The sequence below is a fragment of the Kogia breviceps genome, chromosome 3 (genome assembly GCF_026419965.1).
Source record: "Kogia breviceps isolate mKogBre1 chromosome 3, mKogBre1 haplotype 1, whole genome shotgun sequence".
Taxonomy (NCBI): domain Eukaryota; kingdom Metazoa; phylum Chordata; class Mammalia; order Artiodactyla; family Physeteridae; genus Kogia; species Kogia breviceps.
This window is the reverse complement of record NC_081312.1, coordinates 28,894,172-28,915,674: the sequence shown is the minus strand read 5'-3', so window position 1 is coordinate 28,915,674 and position 21,503 is coordinate 28,894,172. Positions and strand designations below refer to the sequence as shown.

The 21,503-nt window shown below is 44.5% G+C and overlaps 2 protein-coding genes across 10 annotated transcripts in view; one reads left to right on the top strand and one right to left on the bottom strand.

Moving 5' to 3' along the window:
* LOC131751918 (acyl-coenzyme A thioesterase 1-like) overlaps positions 1 to 21,503 on the top strand; it is a 53,364-nt gene that overhangs the window by 1,833 nt on the left and 30,028 nt on the right. For 2 of the 5 annotated variants that reach the window (XM_067028180.1, XM_067028176.1), the window contains exons 3-8: positions 3,472 to 3,633; positions 5,196 to 5,242; positions 6,278 to 7,346; positions 8,262 to 8,428; positions 15,517 to 17,259; positions 18,326 to 18,887. The gene's annotated coding sequence lies outside the window, so the exon portion shown is untranslated. Of the gene's footprint in view, positions 1 to 740; positions 790 to 3,471; positions 3,634 to 5,195; positions 5,243 to 6,277; positions 7,347 to 8,261; positions 8,429 to 15,516; positions 17,260 to 17,820; positions 18,888 to 21,503 lie in introns of those variants that run through there. The other 3 variants (XM_067028177.1, XM_067028178.1, XM_067028179.1) reach the window with 3 other exon arrangements.
* HEATR4 (HEAT repeat containing 4) overlaps positions 1 to 21,503 on the bottom strand; it is a 46,314-nt gene that overhangs the window by 17,008 nt on the left and 7,803 nt on the right. For 2 of the 5 annotated variants that reach the window (XM_067028173.1, XM_067028172.1), the window contains 13 exons: positions 18,228 to 19,174; positions 17,086 to 17,276; positions 15,917 to 16,057; positions 14,419 to 14,622; positions 12,703 to 12,846; positions 8,288 to 8,467; positions 7,248 to 7,408; positions 6,514 to 6,618; positions 4,343 to 4,461; positions 3,451 to 3,631; positions 2,816 to 2,885; positions 1,769 to 1,958; positions 1,439 to 1,679 (listed from right to left, as the gene is read on the bottom strand). In XM_067028173.1, the coding sequence (XP_066884274.1) occupies positions 1,598 to 1,679; positions 1,769 to 1,958; positions 2,816 to 2,885; positions 3,451 to 3,631; positions 4,343 to 4,461; positions 6,514 to 6,618; positions 7,248 to 7,408; positions 8,288 to 8,467; positions 12,703 to 12,846; positions 14,419 to 14,622; positions 15,917 to 16,057; positions 17,086 to 17,276; positions 18,228 to 19,105 (2,646 nt within the window). In that variant the 5' untranslated portion in view covers positions 19,106 to 19,174 and the 3' untranslated portion in view covers positions 1,439 to 1,597. Of the gene's footprint in view, positions 1 to 703; positions 783 to 1,438; positions 1,680 to 1,768; positions 1,959 to 2,815; positions 2,886 to 3,450; positions 3,632 to 4,342; positions 4,462 to 6,513; positions 6,619 to 7,247; positions 7,409 to 8,287; positions 8,468 to 12,702; positions 12,847 to 14,418; positions 14,623 to 15,916; positions 16,058 to 17,085; positions 17,277 to 18,227; positions 19,175 to 21,503 lie in introns of those variants that run through there. The other 3 variants (XR_010839497.1, XM_059055944.2, XM_067028174.1) reach the window with 3 other exon arrangements.

Here is a 21,503-nt window from a genome sequence, read left to right as displayed (position 1 = left end):
AAAGAAAATCTGGGGACTTACCTGGTGGCGCAGTGGTTAAGAATCCGCCTGCCAATGCAGGGGACATGGGTTCGAGCCCTGGTCTGGGAAGATCCCACATGCCACGGAGCAACTAAGCCTGTGCGCCACAACTACTGAGCCTGTGCTCTAGAGCCAGCGAGCCACAACTACTGAAGCCCGTGTGCCTAGAGCCCATGCTCCTCAACAAGAGAAGCACCGCAATGAGAAGCCTGTGCGCCGCAACGAAGAGTAGCCCCCACTTGCAGCAATTACAGAAAGCCTTGCGCAGCAGCAAAGACCTAACGCAGCCCCCCAAAATTAATTAATTAAAAAAAAAATCTAGGGGGCCAATTCCAGTCCCTCATTCCTTCTTTATGCCTATCTGCAAAAAAGAAAGAACTTGGGTTTAGAGGATGGTGGTGAAAAAAAGGGAAGGAAAGGAAACAATATTTCAGAAACAACTGATTTTGAGGACTACTTGATAGGACTAAGGGGATTTTTGCTTTGTTTTACTTTTTACTAGTAGGATTTTATAATCGTATCTTGCACAGATGTATTTTATAGCTTCAAGTGAGATATTGTATCTGGGGCTGTAGAAAGTATTTCTGTGTTGGGGAAGAGGGGCTTAGGGGGTAAAAGGGGCCTGAGGAACTCTTGAGAGCCCTGAATTTTTTTCTCGAAAACAAAGCTTGTACTTATCTACCCTGTTCTTGACCTTCTGAAGCATTTCTTGGTTTCCTTCATTTTCTAAGTTGAGTATCTTCATTGCATGGTGAATTTCTCTGAAAGGTAAGAAGGACTTCTTAGGTTGTTTTTCCTATCCTTAAAGCATTGAGGTGGAAAATACAGGACTTGGAATCAGACAAGAATCCTAAGTTCCAATCCTAACTGTGCAGTTTTGCTGAGCTTTATTTGCAAAAATGGTATGATGCTTAGCTTGTAGGGGTGTTCTGTAGTTTTTGAGATGATATACTTGAAGGTACTAGTAGATATTATTTATTGAACACCTTTATGACAGGTACTAACATGTGATCTCATTAATCATCACCACAGACCCATAAAGCAGACTGCCGTCTGCATTTGATACATGGAAAAATGGGCTCAGAGAATTTAAGTAACTTACCCAGACTCACAGAGCTAGCACATGTCTGAGCTGGGGTTCAAATCCCGTTTTTTTTTTTTGTTTGTTTGTTTGCGGTACGCGGGCCTCTCCCGTCGCGGAGCACAGGCTCCGGACGCGCAGGCCCAGCGGCCATGGCTCACGGGCCCAGCCGCTCCGCGGCATGTGGGATCTTCCCGGACCGGGGCACGAACCCGTGTCCCCTGCATCTGCAGGCGGACTCTCAACCACTGCGCCACCAGGGAAGCCCCAAATCCTGGTCTTTTTGATGCTAAAGCCTATCGTCACTAAGTAGGCACTTGATAAATGTTAGTTGAATAAAAAAAACCCACCTGGGGGCTTCCGGAGCCTGTGCTCGGCGACGGGAGAGGCCACTACGGTGAGAGGGCCGCGTACCGCAAAAACAACAACAAAATAAAACCCACCTGGGATGATGAACAAGTACGTAAACTGCATGAGCTTGACTTTTAATCTAATTCAGGCCAGTTTTTCTGTTACCCACTTGCTAAGTAGATGAATGGCCCAGGTGAGCCTGTGCTTTTTACAGCCATGAAGCAGCCTGGAAAGGCAGGCACATACTCTGTTAACAAGGTTGGGAGAGCTGGCAGTACAAGAGGTCATGGCAGGAACCCGAGGGTTAGTGCTTACTTTAGAACAGCATCATGGTTCTCTAGGAGCAGCACGTCTAGGAAGGTGTCCCTGACTCGGTCTCCTTGAAGTTTGAGGGCTAGGATGCTACGGCAAGCCTCTAGTCGTACACCTGGTGATGCTTCATAGTGGATAGCCCAGAGCAGGAGGTCTGTCAGTTGGGGACTCACGTGGCCAATTTGTCCCAAAGCTGCAGAGATTAGAGGGCAGCGTGTTCCACTGTCACTTAAGATTGAGTTTGCTATATCCTAGCATCCAGAAATGGCCTTATTAATAAATAATAATAATAAGGTATAGGCAACCACTTGCTAAAGTAAATATTGCAAACACTAAACTAAGTATTTTGTCTTTACCTTCCCTTTTAGATGACAATTACCATTAGAATTTTAGGAATGGGTTAGAATAGGACATTATCCCCAGAGAATTCCCAGAAGGGGGGTATTCCATGCCATCCTTGTCCTTTAGGATGTGAGAATATACTAATTTACCTATTTATCTAGGAATGAGATATGGGATAGATAACTCAGAAGACCAGCCTAGTCAAGGCAGGGTGATGGGGAAAGAAGGCACAATTACTTTGCAGCTTAACCCAGGGCTGATTCTTATAGGGACCTGCCAGACTGTCAGAGAGAAACAATGCCAAAAATCCCTAAAAAGAAACTCTAGGAAATTTGAGGGCAGGATTTTAGGTTTGTAGCAGTCTTGAATCTGGTCTGACTTTTACAGAGTCCTATGGTTGAAACCTCCAGAGAAAGCAAGTATATCTAACAGTGGATACCTACTTGGAACTCATACCTAATTCTTTTGGCAGGGATTGTCTTGTCAGCCCTTTGCCTTAACACGTTTGACATAGACCTAGATGCCTTAACTAAAAATTAAAAAGAACAAGAAAATAATCTTTAATTTCTCAGGCAAGGAACTTCTGAGAAGCTGAGATTATCCCCTCCCTTACACTCTATTCTCTTCCTAAAGAGATTCTGGGGATCATCTATACTAAAATATGGGAAGGTATTAGAGGTGGAGGAGCTGGGGCCACTCCTGTAATACCTCGAATGGCAAAGGCCTTGATTTTCCAGCAGGGATCTGTCTGTATGAGATTCAGAAGGCATTCAAGGACCTGGGATGGATAAAAGGCAGTGCTGAGTAGAGAGAATCAGAGCAAGAATGAACCAGAGACAGGGACCTCTCTTGTCTAAATGTGCTTTAACTGGAAAAGTGGCCTTCTATCAAATCTAGTGAAAAAATGAGCTGGAGTCAGAAGTACTGGCTTAGGCACATAGCGTTCTTATCTCCTATCTGTAGATTGATTTTCTCAGCTCACAGATCTATGGCCATATAGGCTTCTTTTGAATACCTCCATCAGGTTTTCCATTAATAACTAGGGATTATAACTTGATTCACTGGAGTTGATCCCTAAGCCTATCAGCACCCATGTAATGAGAAGCTAGTTAACTGAGGTGAGAACAGGATTCACGGGTGTGCTCTAAAGTGAAGTCTAGGCTGGCTTGGAGCTAAGTGTGGTCCTAACTGTTGGTGTGGCCTATATATCTCCTCACCTTCCTGGTTCTGATCTCTCATTCTGTGTCCCCACAGAATGGTGAGTATACTAGGTACAAATGAAGCACAGGGTAATGCCCTCTTGGGTTAATCAGGTAAGATGGGTACATGTTTCCCTGACTCACCATATTATCATGGATCTGCAGGGCACCAGCAGCCAAACAAGCTGCCTGCCGAACTGCCGTGAAGTCATCTGAGAAGCAGTTCAGAAAGCTTGGGAGAAGTTTGGCGGTCATGAGCTTGAGCCCACGAATCAGGGAGAGGGCTTCCACACGCTCCTGGAAGTTTCCTTGGCCCAGCTTGACTCTGTAAGGCACAGTTGCTTCTATTTTCCCTCCTTAAACTTTCGGTCCCTCTCCGTACGCCCACCTCCAGTGCCCTCAGGATAAAATCCAAGTTCTTTAGGCTCTCCATTATCCATTCCCACCCTTTCCTACTTAGCCTTATGCACATTAATTTAAGTTTCACCAGGTAGAGAGACCCCAACTGTTTTATTTACTTGAATCCCTGTTACCTAGAGTATGCTAGGCGCTAAACTATGTTGAATGACTGACTAAAGGAAACTTTAAACATGGATCTCTTGCTACAGTCAAGTTCTCTTCCCCACTGCCCTCACATGTGCCATGTACATTTCTGTATTTGGCTCCCAGTGTGGAAGGTCTTACCTTCTCTCTGCCTATGTAGTCTTACCCATCCTTCATGAAACTTGACTTTGCTAGGCACTTGTGTATCTTGCCTGTATAATCAGAATCCTGTCATACATTTGAACTCTCAAACATCTAAAACAGTGCCTAACACCTAGTGGGCATTCAATTAATGATTCTTCCCTTAGCCACATTGTTAGTGTCTGAAGGGGCTGTTAATGTTTTATTTTATTAAAAAAAAAAATTCTGCAGTGGGATCTATACAATGCTGAGCAGACAGAGCAGCTCAACAAATGCTGGCTGGCTGGAGCCCAGGCTCCCTGAACACTTTAAGAATAAAAAAGCTTCTTTCTCCATGTTGACAAGGTCTTACCTGATTGTGTCATGCACCTCTTTCCCAAGGCTCATTTGCCCCAGAGCTTGGGCAGCTGCTTGTCTCACTTTCTCATTCCAGTCACTCAACATCAGCTGGATCAACTTATGTTTCATATCCTACACATAGGTGTAATAATTAGCTACCATTTATTACCAAGTCAATTTTGTACTTGGCACTGTGCTAATAAGTATTTTTACCCATCACATAATCCTCCCAAACAATCCCATAAGGCAGATATTACCATTTATAGGTGATAGAATGGAGGCTTAGATTTCTTGCCCAAGGTTAACCTGTTGAGTGCTGGAGCCAGGACTCAGACCCAGGACTGTTTTTGAAGTTTATGCTTTATTTATTCATAAATTTATTTATATTTATTTATTTATTTGTTTATTTATGGCTGCGCTGGGTCTTCGTAGCTGCATGCGGGCTTCAGTAGTTGTGGCTCGTGGGCTCTAGAGTGCAGGCTCAGTAGTTGTGGCGCACGGGCTTAGTTGCTCCGCCGCATGTGGGATCTTCCCAGACCAGGACTCGAACCCGTATCCCCTGCATTGGCAGGTGGATTCTTACCCACTGCGCCACCAGGGAAGCCTGAAGCTCATGCTTTAAACTACTATATTATATCGGGGCCAGCATAATCTGTATTTGAGACTCTTAAAATTTGAAAGTGATACATTAGTAGGGTGACCAACTCATTCCAATTTGCCAGGGACTTTTCCTGCGTTTAGTACTGAAAGGGGAAGGGACGAAGATTACTAGTTGGTGATTATGTAATGTGCCCAAAGCTATTGTCCCTGCCTGAAACATCTCCCTTTTCCACCCCTATCTGATACCTGTTTTCCTATTCTTTTAGGATTGAACTCAAAAAGCATCTCCTCAGTGAAGTCTTCTCTGCCTTCTGTAAGCAATAGGAAATCCCCATAATACTTTACAGCTACTTCTGTTATAGCTATTTACATGTAACATTTACCAAGACGTGTTATCTTTGCATCCCCAATGATAGCATGCTGCCCAGCATGTAGGATGTGGTCAGAAACTGCTTGCTTACTGAATGAGTGAAATGACTGATGGACATATTGCTTAACCCCAGCAATCTGATGTGAAGTTCTCATCTTTACCCCGCCCCCTGCTTGCTCTGCATGGCTTTTTACTTTCAGTTGGCCATCCTGAGTAACAAGTGCTGAGGAGGTGAATGTGCAAATTAATCAGACGTTGTTAAAATGGTATTGTTAAATGCAGGTTCTGATTGAATTGACCCGAGGTGAGATTTTTCATTTCCAGCAAACTCCCAGGTGACACCTATGCTGCTGGTCCAGGATTAGCAGCAGGGCACTACTATGGCAGTCGAGGCAGAATTAACCCAGACTAGAATTATACTGCTTACACTGAATGGCCAGGTTTTGTGCTTCCCACATCAAAATGTGAGGGTCAAGAGGGAGGGTGCTCTCTTCTCGTGGGAATGGCAGTGTTCTGGGCCATTTTGGAGTTACTCAGTGTTCTAAGGAAAAGATAGTGGCACATAGGAAGAAGGGAAAAAATCCCATTTGGACAGCTGAAGTTGATTTTAAAATAATGGCAAGAAGGAGGTAAGGTGAAAGCCTAAATGATGGTCAGGGTTTCCCATGCCTGGAAGTCTTTTTTTCAGTTCTGTCCCAAGTCTTGCTCAGCTGACCCACACTCCTTCCTTCACAGAACTTTAACTGATAGGTTCACCCCACACTAATCTCTCTCTGAAAAGTTTTGAGTACATTACATTTATCACTTGTTCTTGAATCATTTGTGTATGTTAGTCTTGTTACTCTAATGTCAGGTTTTTGAAAGTAGGGACAGTACTGACTGATACTTATAAAGTACCTTGATGTGGAGGCAATGTCAAATTACTATAAAAGTTTCTAAACTTTTCTCTTTTTTTTTTCCTCGCTTACTTCATTGTAGGTAGGTTACAAACAGTTTGTGGACTGCCACCAGGCTGTGAAGCAGTGGCTTAAGTAACAGAACAATATGCTGGCATTTGAAGAGAATTCTGGGTTAGGAGTAAGAGGTGGCAATATGGGAACAGAGATCTGTTTGGCAAGAATGGGATACTAGATAGCAGCAAAAAAGTGGAAGAGCTCCCTAGCTCAGTTTTGCTTAGACTTTCTGTCCTGGAAACACAGGAAGAGAAGGCTTACCACACTGACATTTCCACCAATCTGGGAGAGAGCTCGGCAGGCTACAATCCGGTCTTTCCACTGATGGCTATTCAGCTCCACGGCAAGCATGGTATGTATCAGGGTCTGAGGAAAAGGAAGACGTGTATGTATATCCATGATCACTTTTAGAGATGCTGGAAGCTTGAAGAAGTTATATCCTAACCTGGCATCCAGCATAGTTACTGTCACAAACACATGAGATGCCCGTTGCTAGCAAAGGAAAGAGTGGGTTTACAATGGGGCACTCTTCCATCCAAGCCAACTGATTTCTGGGGAACAAATCAGGGAATAAAATACAGATTTAGTAATCTGAACAGAAAATTCCTTAGTTTAACTATCTTTCCCCCCAAAATGATTTGTATATGCCTCAATCTGTGAGTTTCACATTTCTACTGGAAGTAAACAGAGTTGTAGGTCTGTGTGGTTTTCAATGGTAAACTTCTAGCAGAAGCAAATTCTGCATATCACAACTTTTCTTGCCTACACAGTTAGAAACCATTTGCAGCCTACTTTTCTCACCTTTCTCAGCTAGCTGTTGTCACTTTTCCTTGTATACACCCTGGTTCACCTACACTTAGTCCGGTTTTACCTGTGCTTGAGATTATCCCTACCCAACCACCTGCATTTTCAGTTCCTTACATGCACCGACCTCAAAGACCCAATTGTTCCCCCCACACTTGGTTTCTTTCTCTGACCCTGTAATGGACACATACTGTCTTCCCAGTCAGATGGCTCAGGAGCATACAAGACTGTTGCTCAGTGTCCTCATTCTTCTTGTTAAACAGCTGATGGAGGATCCTCTTAATCACGGGGTAAGTGGCAGCACCTTCCAGAGCCAGGCACTGAGCTGCAGCCCAGCTGTCCACGCTATTACCTGCCACAGTGGGGTGAAAAAGGAGTCCAGAATGGAGATCTCTTCTCCCCACAGAGAGAGCAGCCTTTGGGTTGGTACACAAGGCTGCTACCTGCCTGATACCTCACTGCCCTCTGCCCACTGTCTCGAAATTCAATCCCTTATTTAAATCACATTTAAATGGATTGTATCAAGGTTCTAAATATAGACTGAAAATCCTAACCTGAAAAGTCAAATCCTAATGTTTTTGTTAGGTAACAGCAGGAAGGCACTTCTGGCCTGGGTGAGAGATACAGTTGTCCCTCTCACTAGAAATTGGGAAGTCTGGAGTGGAGGCTTCCTTAAGACAGATGAATTAAATTGTTGAGTATCTCCATGCCGAAGGCCAAACTGGTCAGCCAGTTGTCCTCCACCCCTGCCGCCACACAAGGAGCAGGTACATCTTTCAGACAGAGCATTTGGGCACCTTGGGCCTATCATCTGACAGAACCTTATTGCTTGTATTACTCCAACAATGCTTGTGGACAATGCCTGTAAGTTAATGTGCAAAAATGGAAGCAAGATGTGTTCAAGTGGTGATTTAAAAAAATTTTAGGACGTATTCTTTAATATTATTACATTATCTTTTCAACTGAAAATCTGGTTGTATGAAAGGGGACATGGTTTCTGTTCAAATGCACCTAGGAAACGTTTAGCCCAGGTACCACTAGGTGGCAGTGTACCTATTTTGTAAAGTATCTGGGAAGAACAAATCTCTGAGTATCTAATGGAAGCCCAGACCCAATACAGTAGACATCATAGAGCATGATGGTGGAGAGGAAAGGATTAGGAAAAGCTGATGGTGAGATGTCCTCTCTTTACCCCATATTTCCAGGTCAGAAGTAACAAGGAGTTACTCACCCTTCAAAAGGGCAGTCTGCATGATTTCCCGGGCAAGAAGATTATGTGACTGTATGGCATATTGGCATACTGCTGCTGCCATCCGCACATTGGCATTCTTGTCACAAAGAGCAGCCTTTAGCGGGGGCTGTAGAACCTCTGGCAAGTCCTGGATAGATGGAGCTTTGATGGTTTCCTTGTCTGTGATCAAAAGAAAGCCAGTAAGAGGGTGCTAGCTAGACCCTTTTCTCTGAAACACAGCTTTTTCCTGTAGTTACATGGTGGCCAACCTCAGTCTCAGTTGAAGATCCTTACTGCTTCTTAATATAGAGTTTAGCTGAGCCCCTACAATGGGCAGGATTTTAAGGCTGACTTTTGTGCTGGGTATTCCTTTATCATCTGGCCTCTACAGAGCTGTATTCAAGCCAAAGGAGAATGTTTCCAGCTAGTCTATGGTGACCATCACCATTAGTTTTAGTGGTGAAAATCAACCTATTTATGTATTTTTGTATTTTTAATAATAATAGCAAATATATTTAGGTAGTGCTTTGCTGCTTATATAGTGTTTCATATTCATTATCTCATTCAGTCTTCTAACCCTCATTGAAGTAGGCAAGGCAGGTATGACTGCAGAGCTCACCTGAAATATGTGTATTGCAGGAGTCCTTTTAGGTTTAACTAAATAGTCTCACAAGACTATCACAGGCCACACATGGCACTAATCTTTGGAAGGAAATAGGATGGAAGCATAGTTTGCCAACAGGACAGCATCAGGCGTTCCTTTTGGCAAGAGTTCTTGAGGTTTGTCTAGCATTCCATGGAGCCTTCTGGGGACAGCTCAGGAGCATGGAATCGATCCTCAGGTATGTGTTATGTTCCACCAGAGTTATTATCTCTCTCTTTTTTTTTTTTTTTTTTGCAATACGTGGGCCTCTCACTGTTGTGGTCTCTCCCGTTGTGGAGCACAGGCTCCGGACGCGCAGGCTCAGCAGCCGTGGCTCACGGGCCTAGCCGCTCTGTGGCACGTGGGATCTTCCTGGACCGGGGCATGAACCCGTGTCCCCTGCATCAGCAGGCGGACTCTCAACCACTGTGCCACCAGGGAAGCCCTATGTCTTTTATATAACAACTCCATAGATATAATTCCAAGGTCCTCAAAGGGCATGCTTTGATAAGCTACAGCATGCATGGGAGCCCAAAGGATGGTGCCTCCTTCAGGCATGTATATTTCACTTACAGTTCTTCCCAGTCCAGATGTAATATATCAGTCAGGGTTCATTTTTATCATAAGAAATGTTGCCTACAAAGATAGTTCCTACCCATATCAGGTTATCGAGACAACAGGTAGGCATTTAACTAAAGCTCATTTCTCAAGTAGGAGGGGAAACTGTTTTGTTAACCTTTTGTCCACAACTAGTTTCATTTTATAGATAAGGAATTTGAAGTTCAGAGAGGTTAACTGACTTCCCAAGATGTAGCAGAGCTGGTTCTATAGCTAAGGTTTTAGAATTTCTAATCTGTCCTTTTTGCTACTACTGTGGGCCACTGTACCATCTGTTAAGAATGGGCTAGGTGGAAATATGTACATTTCAGGGGAACAGATAGAAGTCAATTATTTCAAGAAATAAAGAGTAAGATAATTTTCTTTGGGAAGTTGTGGGGAGGAAACAAGACAAATCAAAATCTAGACACCCAGGAAAGGGATCACATGAAAGGGAATGACAAAGGTATTCTCTAATGTATGTGGAAGATTTGGGGATAAGATAATATCTCTTGCCACATATTGAAGGTTTTCTCTATGTGCCAGGGACTAACACACATCATCCCATTTAATACCCAAGGAAATAAGCATTTAAAATAAAGAATGTGTACATGTGGAAGCATATAGTAGGCACATCAAACCAAGTCTGGGTGGTGGGGCAGGGAAGACTCCTCAGAGGAAGTGATACCTTAGTTGAAAATTGAAGGGCATGTATAGAAGTTAATCAGGTAAAGAGGGAGAGGTAGAGTTTCCCAGCAGAGGGAGCAGCAAATTTGAAAACCTGGAGTTAAAATGCCCATATCTGGAACTCAGAAGACAGGAAATACGTGAAATGAAACTTTAAAAACCTGACAACTTTGTAGAGATAAAATTAGTTCCCACCTCTAAGAAGTTCCTTGTTTGGTAGAGATGGCAGAAAAGTAAACAGACAATTATAACAGAATGATAAATGCTAGGGCAGAATAATATCAGGATGCTACCAGACTTCCCTGGTGGCACAGTGGTTAAGAATCTGCCTGCCAGTGCAGGGCACACAGGTTCAATCCCTCGTCTGGGAAGATCCCACATGCCGTGGAGCAACTAAGCCCCTGTGCCACAACTACTGAGCCCATGCGCTGCAACTACTGAAGCCCATGTGCCTAGAGCCCATGCTCCATAAGAGAAGCCACTGCAATGAGAAGCCTGCACGCCGCAGTAAAGAGTAGCCCCTGCTTGCTGCATCTAGAGAAAGACCTCACGCAGCAATGAAGACCCAGCGCAGCCAAAAATAAAAAATAAATAAATAAAAATTCTTTTTACAAGTATGCTACCATCAGCAGAGAAGGAAGAAGTATCAGCCCAGGCTTCTCACAAAAGGTGGTATCTGAGAGGGCACTTGGGGGTTAGTAAGAGTCAGTTGGTTTTATGTCCTTTCAGCAGCATTTTATAGTTTCTGTCATCTGGGTCCTGTGTCTTGTTAAGCCAGCTCCTTGGTAGATTACAGTTCTGGTTCTTGTAGATGGGAAACTTTCCTTTTTAACTGCTTATTGCTAGCAAAGAAAAAACTATTGACATTTCTTTTTCAAAAGATTACAGACCATTGGGAAAAATGGCCAAGTCCTTAATTCATTTTACAAGGCTAGTAAAAACTAAAACTTGATAAAGATAGTATAAACAAACACAAAACTACCGATTTCACTTACAAATATAGTAAAACATTCTAAAATATTAACAAATCAAACCCAGTAGAGTAGTAAAAGAAAGATCCATTAGGATTTATTCTAAGGGTTTAACAACAGAATTCATTATATCCACAAATTAAAGGAGAAGAAACTAGAAAATGGCTGGTAAAATTCAACACTCATTTTTGTAATAAATAGAAAAGCTCACGTTTGTTGGCATATGTTTGTAAAAGCATAGGGAAAGTGGTGGAATGCCAAACTAAACATTGGTTACCCTGGGGAATGGCATGGGGGTGGGATTGGAACTGGGAAGTGAGTTGGGGGAAGGTACTCACCTCTTTTTTTTTTTTTTTTTTTGTGGTACGCGGGCCTCTCACTGCCGCGGCCTCTCCCGCTGCGGAGCACAGGCTCCGGACGTGCAGGCTCAGCGGCCATGGCTCACGGGCCCAGCCGCTCCGCGGCACGTGGGATCCTCCCGGACCGGGGCATGAACCCGCGTCCCCTGCATCGGCAGGCGGACTCCCAACCACTGCGCCACCAGGGAAGCCCTTTTTTTTTTTTTTTTTTTTCTTTTTTTTTTTTAATTATTTTGTCTGCGTTGGGTCTTCCGTTGCTGCGTGCGGGCTTTCTCTAGTTGTGGCGAGCGGGGGCTACTCTTCGTTGCGGTGCACGGACTTCTCATTGTGGTGGCTTCTCGTTGTGGAGCAGGGGCTCTAGGCACACGGGCTTCACTAGTTAAGTGGGCTCAGTAATTGTGGCTTGTGGACTCTAGAGCGCAGGCTCAGTATTTGTGGTATAGGGGCTTAGTTCCTCTGTGGCATGTGGGATCTTCCTGGACCAGGGATCTAACCCATGTCCCCTGCATTGACAGGCAGATTCTTAACCACTGAGCCACCAGGGAAGTCCCACCTCTTTTTATACTCCTGTGTGTTGACTGATGACACTTTATATTTCTTTCGTAATAAAAAAATGTTTAGGAAGCAGAATCTGTAGAATTTGTTGGTCGGTTGTGGGAAGAGGAAAGATTTTATCCAGGATGACTCCTAGGGTCCTAGCTCAGGAACTGCGTGGATTGTGGGGATGCTGATTGCGATGTGGAATGTGGGGAGGGGTCTATGGAGAGGGTGATGAGTTCAGTATGGGACATGTCGAGTTTGAGATGTGCTGTCAAAAGAAGAGCTAAAATGGAGTCAGGAGAAAAGTGTGTGCATTCACACACACATACACATATACTTTTTGGCTATTATGAATGGGATGTCTCAAGGTAGAACTTACTTGTAAGCTACTGAGCATCAAAGGGTGATGAAATTTGTGCAAAAAGCACTAGACTAGAAGTCAGGAATTTTAAATTCATCTCTATTGCTGATAAGTTGTGTATATTCAGGCCAGTCTCTGGGTCTTGGTTTCCATTTTGTGAAATGATCTCAGATAAGCTTCAGGGTCCCTGCCAGTTCAAAATTTCTATGGCTCTGTGAATTGCTTATATTCTCAAGCAGTCCCATTCTGGCTCTCACCTGAGTCCCCCTGGCTGATGGCAATACGGGGCCATTCTAAAGCAGCTGTGGCACAAGTGATGATGGCTTGGATCCGGATGTCATCGTGGATGTCCACCAAGCTCTGCAGCAGGCCCTCTATTGTCTTATGGTGCCACTCGACGACTATACCATGAGGAGGAAAATTAGAAGAGAACCACCTGGTTAGGGCTAGATATTGTGCTTCAGGTAGGTGACAAGAAGTCCCCTTCCCCTAGGACAATTCAAGCAAAACAGCTCAGAAGAATAAAGGGCTCCAGAGATGGAGTCCTGTCCTGAGGGAAGTTATTTCTCTGATGATCCATGTACCCTCTTAGGTAGTTCCCAAACAAAACTCCTAATCCCATCCTATATATATATTTTTTTGGGGGGAGGGGGCTTAAATAACTCTTTATTGTTATCACTTGGTAAATAGTTAGGTACAATAAAACACAGTGGTTAAGGGTACTTTGTTGTCAGACATACCTGGTTTGGAATCACAGTTACTAGCTATGTGACCCTGGACAAGTTACTTAACCTCACTGGGCTTGAGATTTCTCATTTGTAAGATGAGAAAAATGCTGGAACCCATTGTATTGAGTTACGCTGAGTGTTAAATGAGTTAACTGGACAAAGTGTTTAGCAAAATGCCTGCAGGATAATAAGGGCTCACATATTAATGACTGTGGTTATCATTAGTTTTCCTTGACTTCTGGGGCTCTTCCATCTGGCTTTCAAGGGCTTCTTCCTTTTACTGCTAACTGCTCTCTTTATAGCTTTGGAGCTTTTTTTTTTTTTTTTTTTTGTGATACGCGGGCCTCTCACTGTTGTGGCCTCTCCCGTCGCAGAGCACAGGTTCCAGACGCGCAGGCTCAGCGGCCATGGCTCACGGACCCAGCCGCTCGGCGGCATGTGGGATCTTCCCGGACCGGGGCACGAACCCGTGTCCCCTGCATCGGCAGGCGGACTCTCAACCACTGCGCCACCAGGGAAGCCCCTTTGGAGCTTTTATATCAGTGCTCCCACCACCTGTTGATGCTCCCTGCTGGTAGCTTTTACTCAGAATCTCTTTTTCAACCCTTTTTTTTTTGTTTACCTGAACCAGTTTATGTGATGGACCACCTCTCTTTTTCCTGCACTAACTAGTTTTTCATGTTCTGAAAGCCAGCAGCCCTTGAGTCCTCAAATCTTGCAGCTTTCAGCACTCCTTACTGGGCCCTTCCTCTGTCCCAGGCACTCAGCCTTCTATTCCCATATCGCTGAAGGCCAAGTAAATATATGATAATCCCAAATTTACAATGAATTTTGGAAAAGGGTTGTATATACCACAGCCAACTGAAGTTTCTTTTGAGCACTGCATTTCCATTGCTTGGGCAGCACATTTCACCCTTTCTTTCATGCATCATTTATTGAGTGTAAAGTTTCAGAGGTCAGTAAGATAGGGTCTCTGCCTGTGAAGAGTTCTCAGCATAGTGAGTTTCCACGAATTCCTGATGTAAAACCTGCCCATGCAAAAAGTATCTAGATAAATGAAACTGTCGTTGTGTGAAAAGCTCTTATCTAGTCTAACCTTGATGAGGCAACCAGATTTTTATGTTTCACAAGAGAGGGATGGATTTTCAAAGATTGAGAAACACTAGTCCAAGGTGAGAACCTCCTCCTTCACAAATAACATGCTGATATGTCAGGACCCCCACCCGCCCCACCCTCTTCACTCACTTAGAGCCCAGGCCATCTTCCATTCCTGCAGCATCCTCCGCAGGACCACTAGTTCCCAAGTCACATTCTCCGTCAGTGACTCTGCCTGCTTCTTCAGTCTCCTGGTCTTCATGGGCATGTCCTCCTCACCGACCTCCAGCAGCAGATCCTTGGCCGGTATGGGCAAAGCTGTCCAGCGTATGGCTCCTTTCAAAGGCCTGCAAGCTGTGTGGGGCAGCAGTATGAGGTATTCTGCCCACTGCCCTAAGCGTGTGCTCCCAGCCAGCATCACATTCCTATTCCTTGCTAGCACTAAGGCAAAACAAAACTGTCAAGAGCCAACTTTCCTGTGATTATGTAGGAAACTGAGTACAAGTCCCATAGGGAGTTACGACAAGTCCTGACTACAAACATGATAAAGCCATGATGATGGGGCAGAGAAATTTGGGGAAGAAAAGTTGAGATACATATAAGCCTTTTTATAAGTTTAATAAATCTTTAGGAATATAAATATGTTTATATGTAACAACATTTGCTCATAAAATTCAATATTTGATATATTGCCATTTAAAGTAGAATGTAATTGGCCATTAATTCCTAATTTATTAAGTTTTCTTTTTAATGTTTTTAATTTGGGAGGAGGAATGGTGCTATAAGCTGCTAAGTGTTTACAAGTGCCTTGCTGTAGGAATGATTAGTGTCTCAGTTACAATGAGGCAGCTGAAGCCCTGGAAGGTGACTTGCCAAGACCCAACCCAAGGCTTTGCTACATGCTTTCCTCACTGCTTTATAATGGTAGCCCTCAACAAAGGAGGAGGCTGTGTGAGTTTGGTGGAAGCTGCCCTCACCTGCCGTCCTTAGCACCTCCTCTGCTCTAGTGGCTATTGCCTCTAGAGCCAGGCAGCACTAGAGACAGAGGTTTGGGGCTGGTGGGAAAAAGAATGGTTCACTACTGCTGCTAGTTTCTGCACACCAGGGGGCCCATCTGAACGGTGACATTGCAAAAAAAAAAAAAGAGTCATGGGGAATGGAGACATAGTCTCTGGAGGATGGGCACTTTTTGTTTCATAAGTTTATTTCTTGGTTAACTCCTTTCCCTCTACCTTTCCTAACTTACAGAATGAAGGATGATGTACTCATGAAACAGAAATTTGAAACACAGGTTGATTTTAGAGCCTGAAGCAGGTATGGGCCTGAGAATGGAGTGGGAGGGTAGAGCCAGCCCAAGGAAAAAGGGCAGCGTGATGTACTTCCTTTGGAAGCACTAAGGTGGGATCTGTCTTATTAGTAATTACTGGCCCTAAACTACTTGGTTACAACTAAGTTCTGTCTCATTTCAGCTGTATGGGCCACAAAGGCTTTTCCTGTTACAATTAGTATTTTATAATTTTATGAGATGATTTTTAGTTAGTAGGAAGGGAGTCCCCTAGATGCTGGTGGTGTCCCAGCCTATGAAACAGGGGCCTTAAAGAACTAACCCCACTTCCACCTTTACCCCCATTATCAGCTTCCTACTTACATGGTTCAGGAGCTGGCTGGGAAGTCCACCTTTCTGGGGTTTCAGGGAAGACCTTAGATAGCTGCTTGTTGTATCGATTGAGGTTTTCCAGGAAAATTTGGTCTCTCTTTGCACCAGTCTGGTGGATGATCTGGACTTTATCTGTGAACAGGTAAATAATGAGCCCCTAGAACCCGCCTCCTTCCTCTCTTCCTGGGTTTTTGGTCACCAGGATCAGACCCAATTTCCTTTTGCCCTACTCTAAGCCTGTAGGACTCATGACTACCATGCTCTGGGGGCATCCCTTGAAGGTGACTGTTGCTTGGAAGTATGACCTGGTGGCCTCATAAAAGCCTGGAAGCCAAGTCAGAACCTAACTTACAGGCATTGTCCCCTATAAAAAGCTAGATACTAATGAAGGGTTACCTAATTCATCTCTTATCGGTCATAAATACCTTTGTCTGAATAATTTTGTTAAACATTTTAAGAAGACTTTCAGTTGAAAGCGGTTTCGGAACAAGATGGGGTTAGGGAAGAATAAACAGCTTGTTGGAACATGCAGTTCTAGATTGTGTATCCTGGAAGCCCAGGCATCTAAAGGATAGCAGGATGGAAGGGGAAGGTAGTGGACACTCATGGGTATTGGGCAAGAAGCACTGTATTTCTTGTCTACTTAAAGTGCATTTTTGTTAATATTGTTTTACAAATAAGGTATGTAAGGCTCAGACAGCTTATATAATTTGCTGAAGGTTAGTAGGAAGGGGCTAAGCCAGGATTTAAGCTCAGATCTCCAGAGCCGGTGATTGTTTTTTCCAACATAGCACCTCATTGGGGGAATTATCTCAGTGAGAGAAGGGAGAACAGAGAAGAGGTAAGTTGTTCCCAAAGCTGAATCTTGCTTACTTTGCAATCCTACCCCCACTACCTCTTTAGTAAACATAAAGGGATAGAGAGAGGGGAAAGAGGAAGAAGAATTTCCTTCCTATCAGATACCTACCCCTTGTCCCCGGCCCCCACCCCACAAACCCCCCCAAAATCTCCTGTGCTAGTAACTAGGAGGTGTTAACATGAACACTTGGTTCATCCAGGGCCTCTCATCCACACCCATGACTGTTTTATCCCCCAGCTACCTTCCACCTCCCTGCTCCATGTCCCCCTCGGCCCCCACTACAGGGCCCCAGCTCCATTACCAAAGTAAATCTCCTGTTCAAAGGTGTTGTCTGTGGAGTAAGCAAACTTTCCAGCTCGGGGATTCACCTGTCGGAGGTGGCTCTGCCTTGGGGGCTGGTAGATGCTCCCCTTTCCATCGATGTCCTCAGCAGTCTTATTGATGCCAGGCATGCTTTCAACTGTCTGCACTTGCGGCAAGTAATTGGGCAGTCTTGGAATGAGTGACATGGGGAGAAAAGGGGGGACAGGTAGCTTTAAAACTGGTGCCCTTAGAGGGTGCATGGACTTGGGGAAGGGAACCCACCTCCTACATTACCTCACTTTACCTATTTATGTGTGTGGTTATTTAGTGGACAGACTGGAAGCTCTTTAAAGGATAGGTCCATGTCGGTTTCATTTACATTGTATTCCCAGCACTTTGCAGAGTGCCTGGAAAGTGGTGGCAATGCAATTTATATTTGTCCAATAAATGAATAAATAAATGTTTCCACTTATCTTTAGTTCACTTTTAGGAATCAGGGATGTTATAGCTCCAGTCTTCCTTCCAGTTATAAATGAAAAGGAAGCAACGTGAGAAACGTGCAGTAATCCTCTTCTCTAAGCTTGTTTAGTTCTCCATCCTGCTGCCAGTCAGTTTTCGAGTCAGTTGACACACTGGCTCCTTATTCATACTGAGGCAGGACCGAACCTCACGAGGTCTCTGCCTTCCTCACTCCCACCATGGATTTGTTTCTAGGAGCACCTAGATAGTACCTGGAACAGCAGAATGGCTCAGTCTGCTGGGAAAGGCTGAGAAGCCATTCCTTTAAAGGCAGTCGTTCTCAGCTGGGAGCAGCTTTGTCCCTCAAAGGGACATGTGTCAATGTCTGGAGACATCTTTGGTTGTCACACCTGGAGAGTGCTACTGGCATGCAGTAGGCTGCTGCTAAACATCCTACAGTGCACAGGACCAGCCCCACAACAAAGAATTATCCAGCCCAGCACGTCAGTAGTGCTGAGGTTGCAGAACCTTACTTTGTGGAAATCTTAGCAGGTTGGTGGTGGAAAACACAAAGGTTAATGTGACAGTGTGTTCTGAAATAAGGAGTGTGAGGCCACCCAGGAGTCCTTGAAGGGGAGCCAGGGATTCTCAAAGGCGCGCCCGAGGCCCCAGCCAGTCTACCTATAATAGACAGGAAGCAGCAGCTCTGGCTTCTTTTCTTCCTGGGTAGGCAAAACGACACTTCGGTCCTCAAATTCTGCTGTCTCTTCTTCCTCCAGCTGTTTCAAGAGCTCCAGGTCGCTGGAGGAAGTGAGCTCATCCCGGATGTGGCTCCAGTCGTATTGCTGGTGCAAGAAGCTCTGCCACTTACTGGGGGACACCCCAGCCCTCAGAGGATGCTTGTTCTGGATCCATCGGGCAGTGCGCTTGTTAAGCTTTTCCAGCACGACAGCCTGCCATGCTCTGGCCTCCTTCTCAGGAGGGAGAAGCCAGGTTTCCCTCTCCTCCAGGTTCACATCTGGAGAAAGTGACAGATCCAGCATGTCTAGCTCGCTGCTTGGATGCAGATTGAGACCAGATGCTTCCTGGACTGCGCTTGCTGGCTTTGATTTCTTCAGCTTCTTAAGATTGGCAGAGCTTTCCGCCTTCATAGCCCGGGAGGTGACCCTTGTTGAGGGACCTGAAAAATCCAAGAACTTGAAGCTGACGGGCTTCTCAGGTCGGGGCTTCCTGACTTGGGGAGGCTGGATGATGCCATCTGCATCATAGAGATGGTCAAAGCTGTTTTGGCAGTAAGGAATGCTGGCCAGCCCTCGCTGCTGCACCACCTCCTGAGAAAAGGTGAGGTTTGCAGCTGCCTGTTTCAAATATTGGTTCTTGAGGTTTGCACAGTGCTGCGGGCTGGAGTGGAAGACTGGAGGCACACTGGAAATGGAGGCGCACTCCTCCTTGTTTCTTGGTTTTAAGTAGGAGAAAATCATGCCCCATCCCAGCCGTGGGGGGAGTGACTGACGGAAATGCTGGGAGAGAAAGGTCTTTCCCTTCTCGGTCTTAGTCATTGTTTCCCAGCAAATGCTTTGTTCCACACTGCCTGGTCCAGAGGAGGACCTGGAGGTATGACCAGGCACCTGTTAAGGGGATGGGAAGAACTGGTGAGAGCTCTAGGTCAGTAGAAATTGGCAGCCCATAGCAGTCAGTAAGAAAAGAACTTGGAGAACAGGTAGGGGAGGGGGGAAGCCATGGGAGTTAGAAAGACAAAAGAAAGAAATGCTGCAACATTTGAAATGGTCTTTGTTCAGACCTTTGCTTCCAGTTTTCACATTTGTCCCAAAGCTCAGACCCTCATCTCCTTATGAGGGATTACTGCTTTTCAGCAGTATCCCAGGTTTCCAGTTTTTCCCCAAAAGTTGCTTTCTCCCTGTTCAAAGAACTTACAGTGTAAAGTTCAGACAACTCAGCCTGGCATTCAGGGTTCTCCCTGAGTAGGACCCCAGTTTATGACCTTGTCCTGACATGTAACCTCTCCTCTCGACTCTCCTAGCTCTTCTCCGGGTGTTCTTCCCTCCACAAGTAGATCTTCCTTCTGTGCCATCTGAAGCCTTTCTTCCATACTTGACACAAATCCTGTCCATTCTTCCAGGCCCAGCTCAATTCCTGCCTATTCTGTAACTCTTTCTTGACCTATCCAGGCCTCCGTGTCATACACAGATTTACAGATCACTCCTAGTCCATTCCAGTTATTCTAACTTTTAACCCTGTGACACCTCACATAGTTAAATATTTGGCTCCTTAACTGTCTGTTGTCCTTCAGAGTCACCCAGTACTTTTCCATATTGTTACATAGTCTTCATTGTTAAAATGTTTTACAGCTACAGAATATTTTATCAAATAAGGTATGTCACCTTAGCTCTTAATTATCAGGCAAGTTGTTTCTAGGTTTTAGCTAGCATGGAAAACACTGTAGAGAACAAATGCCTGGAGTTAGTGCTTTAAAAAAATTTTTCCTTCTGAAACACTTCCTTGGCCTAATAATGATAATTGACAATTATGAGTACTTTGCTAAGGGCTTTACACTGGGATGATATTATGGTCTTTATTGCCTGTGGGAAGAAGCTGAGGCTCAGAGAGGTAGGTAAATTACTTCAGATCACATAGGCCATAAGTAGCAGAGTCAGGCTTCAAAGTCAGCTGTCAGATTCCACCCCAGAGCCTTAACTTCTGTGCCACACTGGCTTTGGCTCCCTACCACTCATTTTGCTGGCCTTGCCATTCCCAGGGACAGGTGACACTGCCCCCCCACCTCTGGCCCAGGCATGAAGGTGAGACCATTATTTTGTTGTGCTTAGTACCAACTCCTGCCTTTCCTGCCCTGTGCACAGGGTACCCCTTAAGCCTGGATCTGACTCTTCTCTCTCTCTTTCACAACACCCAGAACAGTACCATCTCTTTTTAGGGCTTGATTTACTCCATTGTCTTCTGTGTATTAAATCTGTCCTCTTGGTGTGTCTTTTTGTTAAGGGTCAGCTTTTACCTAGATGTCACTAGGCCAGAATTAATGACCTAACTCACATTAAGTCACATGATTAATGTGATGTCCCTCCAGGAATTTTTGCACATAAGGTTAAACTTAGTTGTTCCGTCTCTTCACGATCACGAAGACAACATGGCCCCCGGGCACTGAGTATTTTAAAAGTCAGACTAAAAAAATTAGGGCAAGGCTAGAGGGTGGTCACAAGGTGCTGTTTTTCTTTTAACAGTGTCTACTCTCACTGGTTGAAAATGAACTGCGAGATGAACACAATATTAGTGTCCTCCTGCCTTGTGTATTGCCTAATAGAACATCTTATTCTTAAAATATCAGTGTGTCAGCATCTTGCTCCTAAGTCAGGGCGTTTTGAGCCTAAACACTGGAAAAGCAGAATGAGGACGGGTTTCACCCTAAGATGACTATGTATATGGAATGATTTGGGATGTCCCCAGATATATGCCCTTTAGCCTGTGACATACAGAATCTTTGGTTACAATGCTATCATCACAGAAAGAATACCATGTTATCATTATCAGTTATTATACATTCTCAAGGAATAGTTATCATCATCTAAGATAATGGCTTGTTGAAAAAGGATGAAACACATGATAGATATGTTTTTGTAAAGGAATTGGGACAGGACAAAATGTTCTAAGGTCTGGTCAAAAGAGGTCTGTCCTGGACGGACTTAGAGTCAGAAGACAAGTGTCAGGCCAGGTTTTGCACTTCCCAGCCATGTTTAAATGATTTAATATCCCTGATTTGCCTTAGTTTGCCAGTCTGAAAATAGAGTCTGATACCTGTTCTAATTTAGTGTTGATATGAAGCTCAAAATTAGGGAACATGTATGAAAGTTCTCTGCAAGCTGCAAAGTATTACATAACTGTGAGGAATTGTTATTGATTTAGAGCCTGGAGTATTGTCCTTAG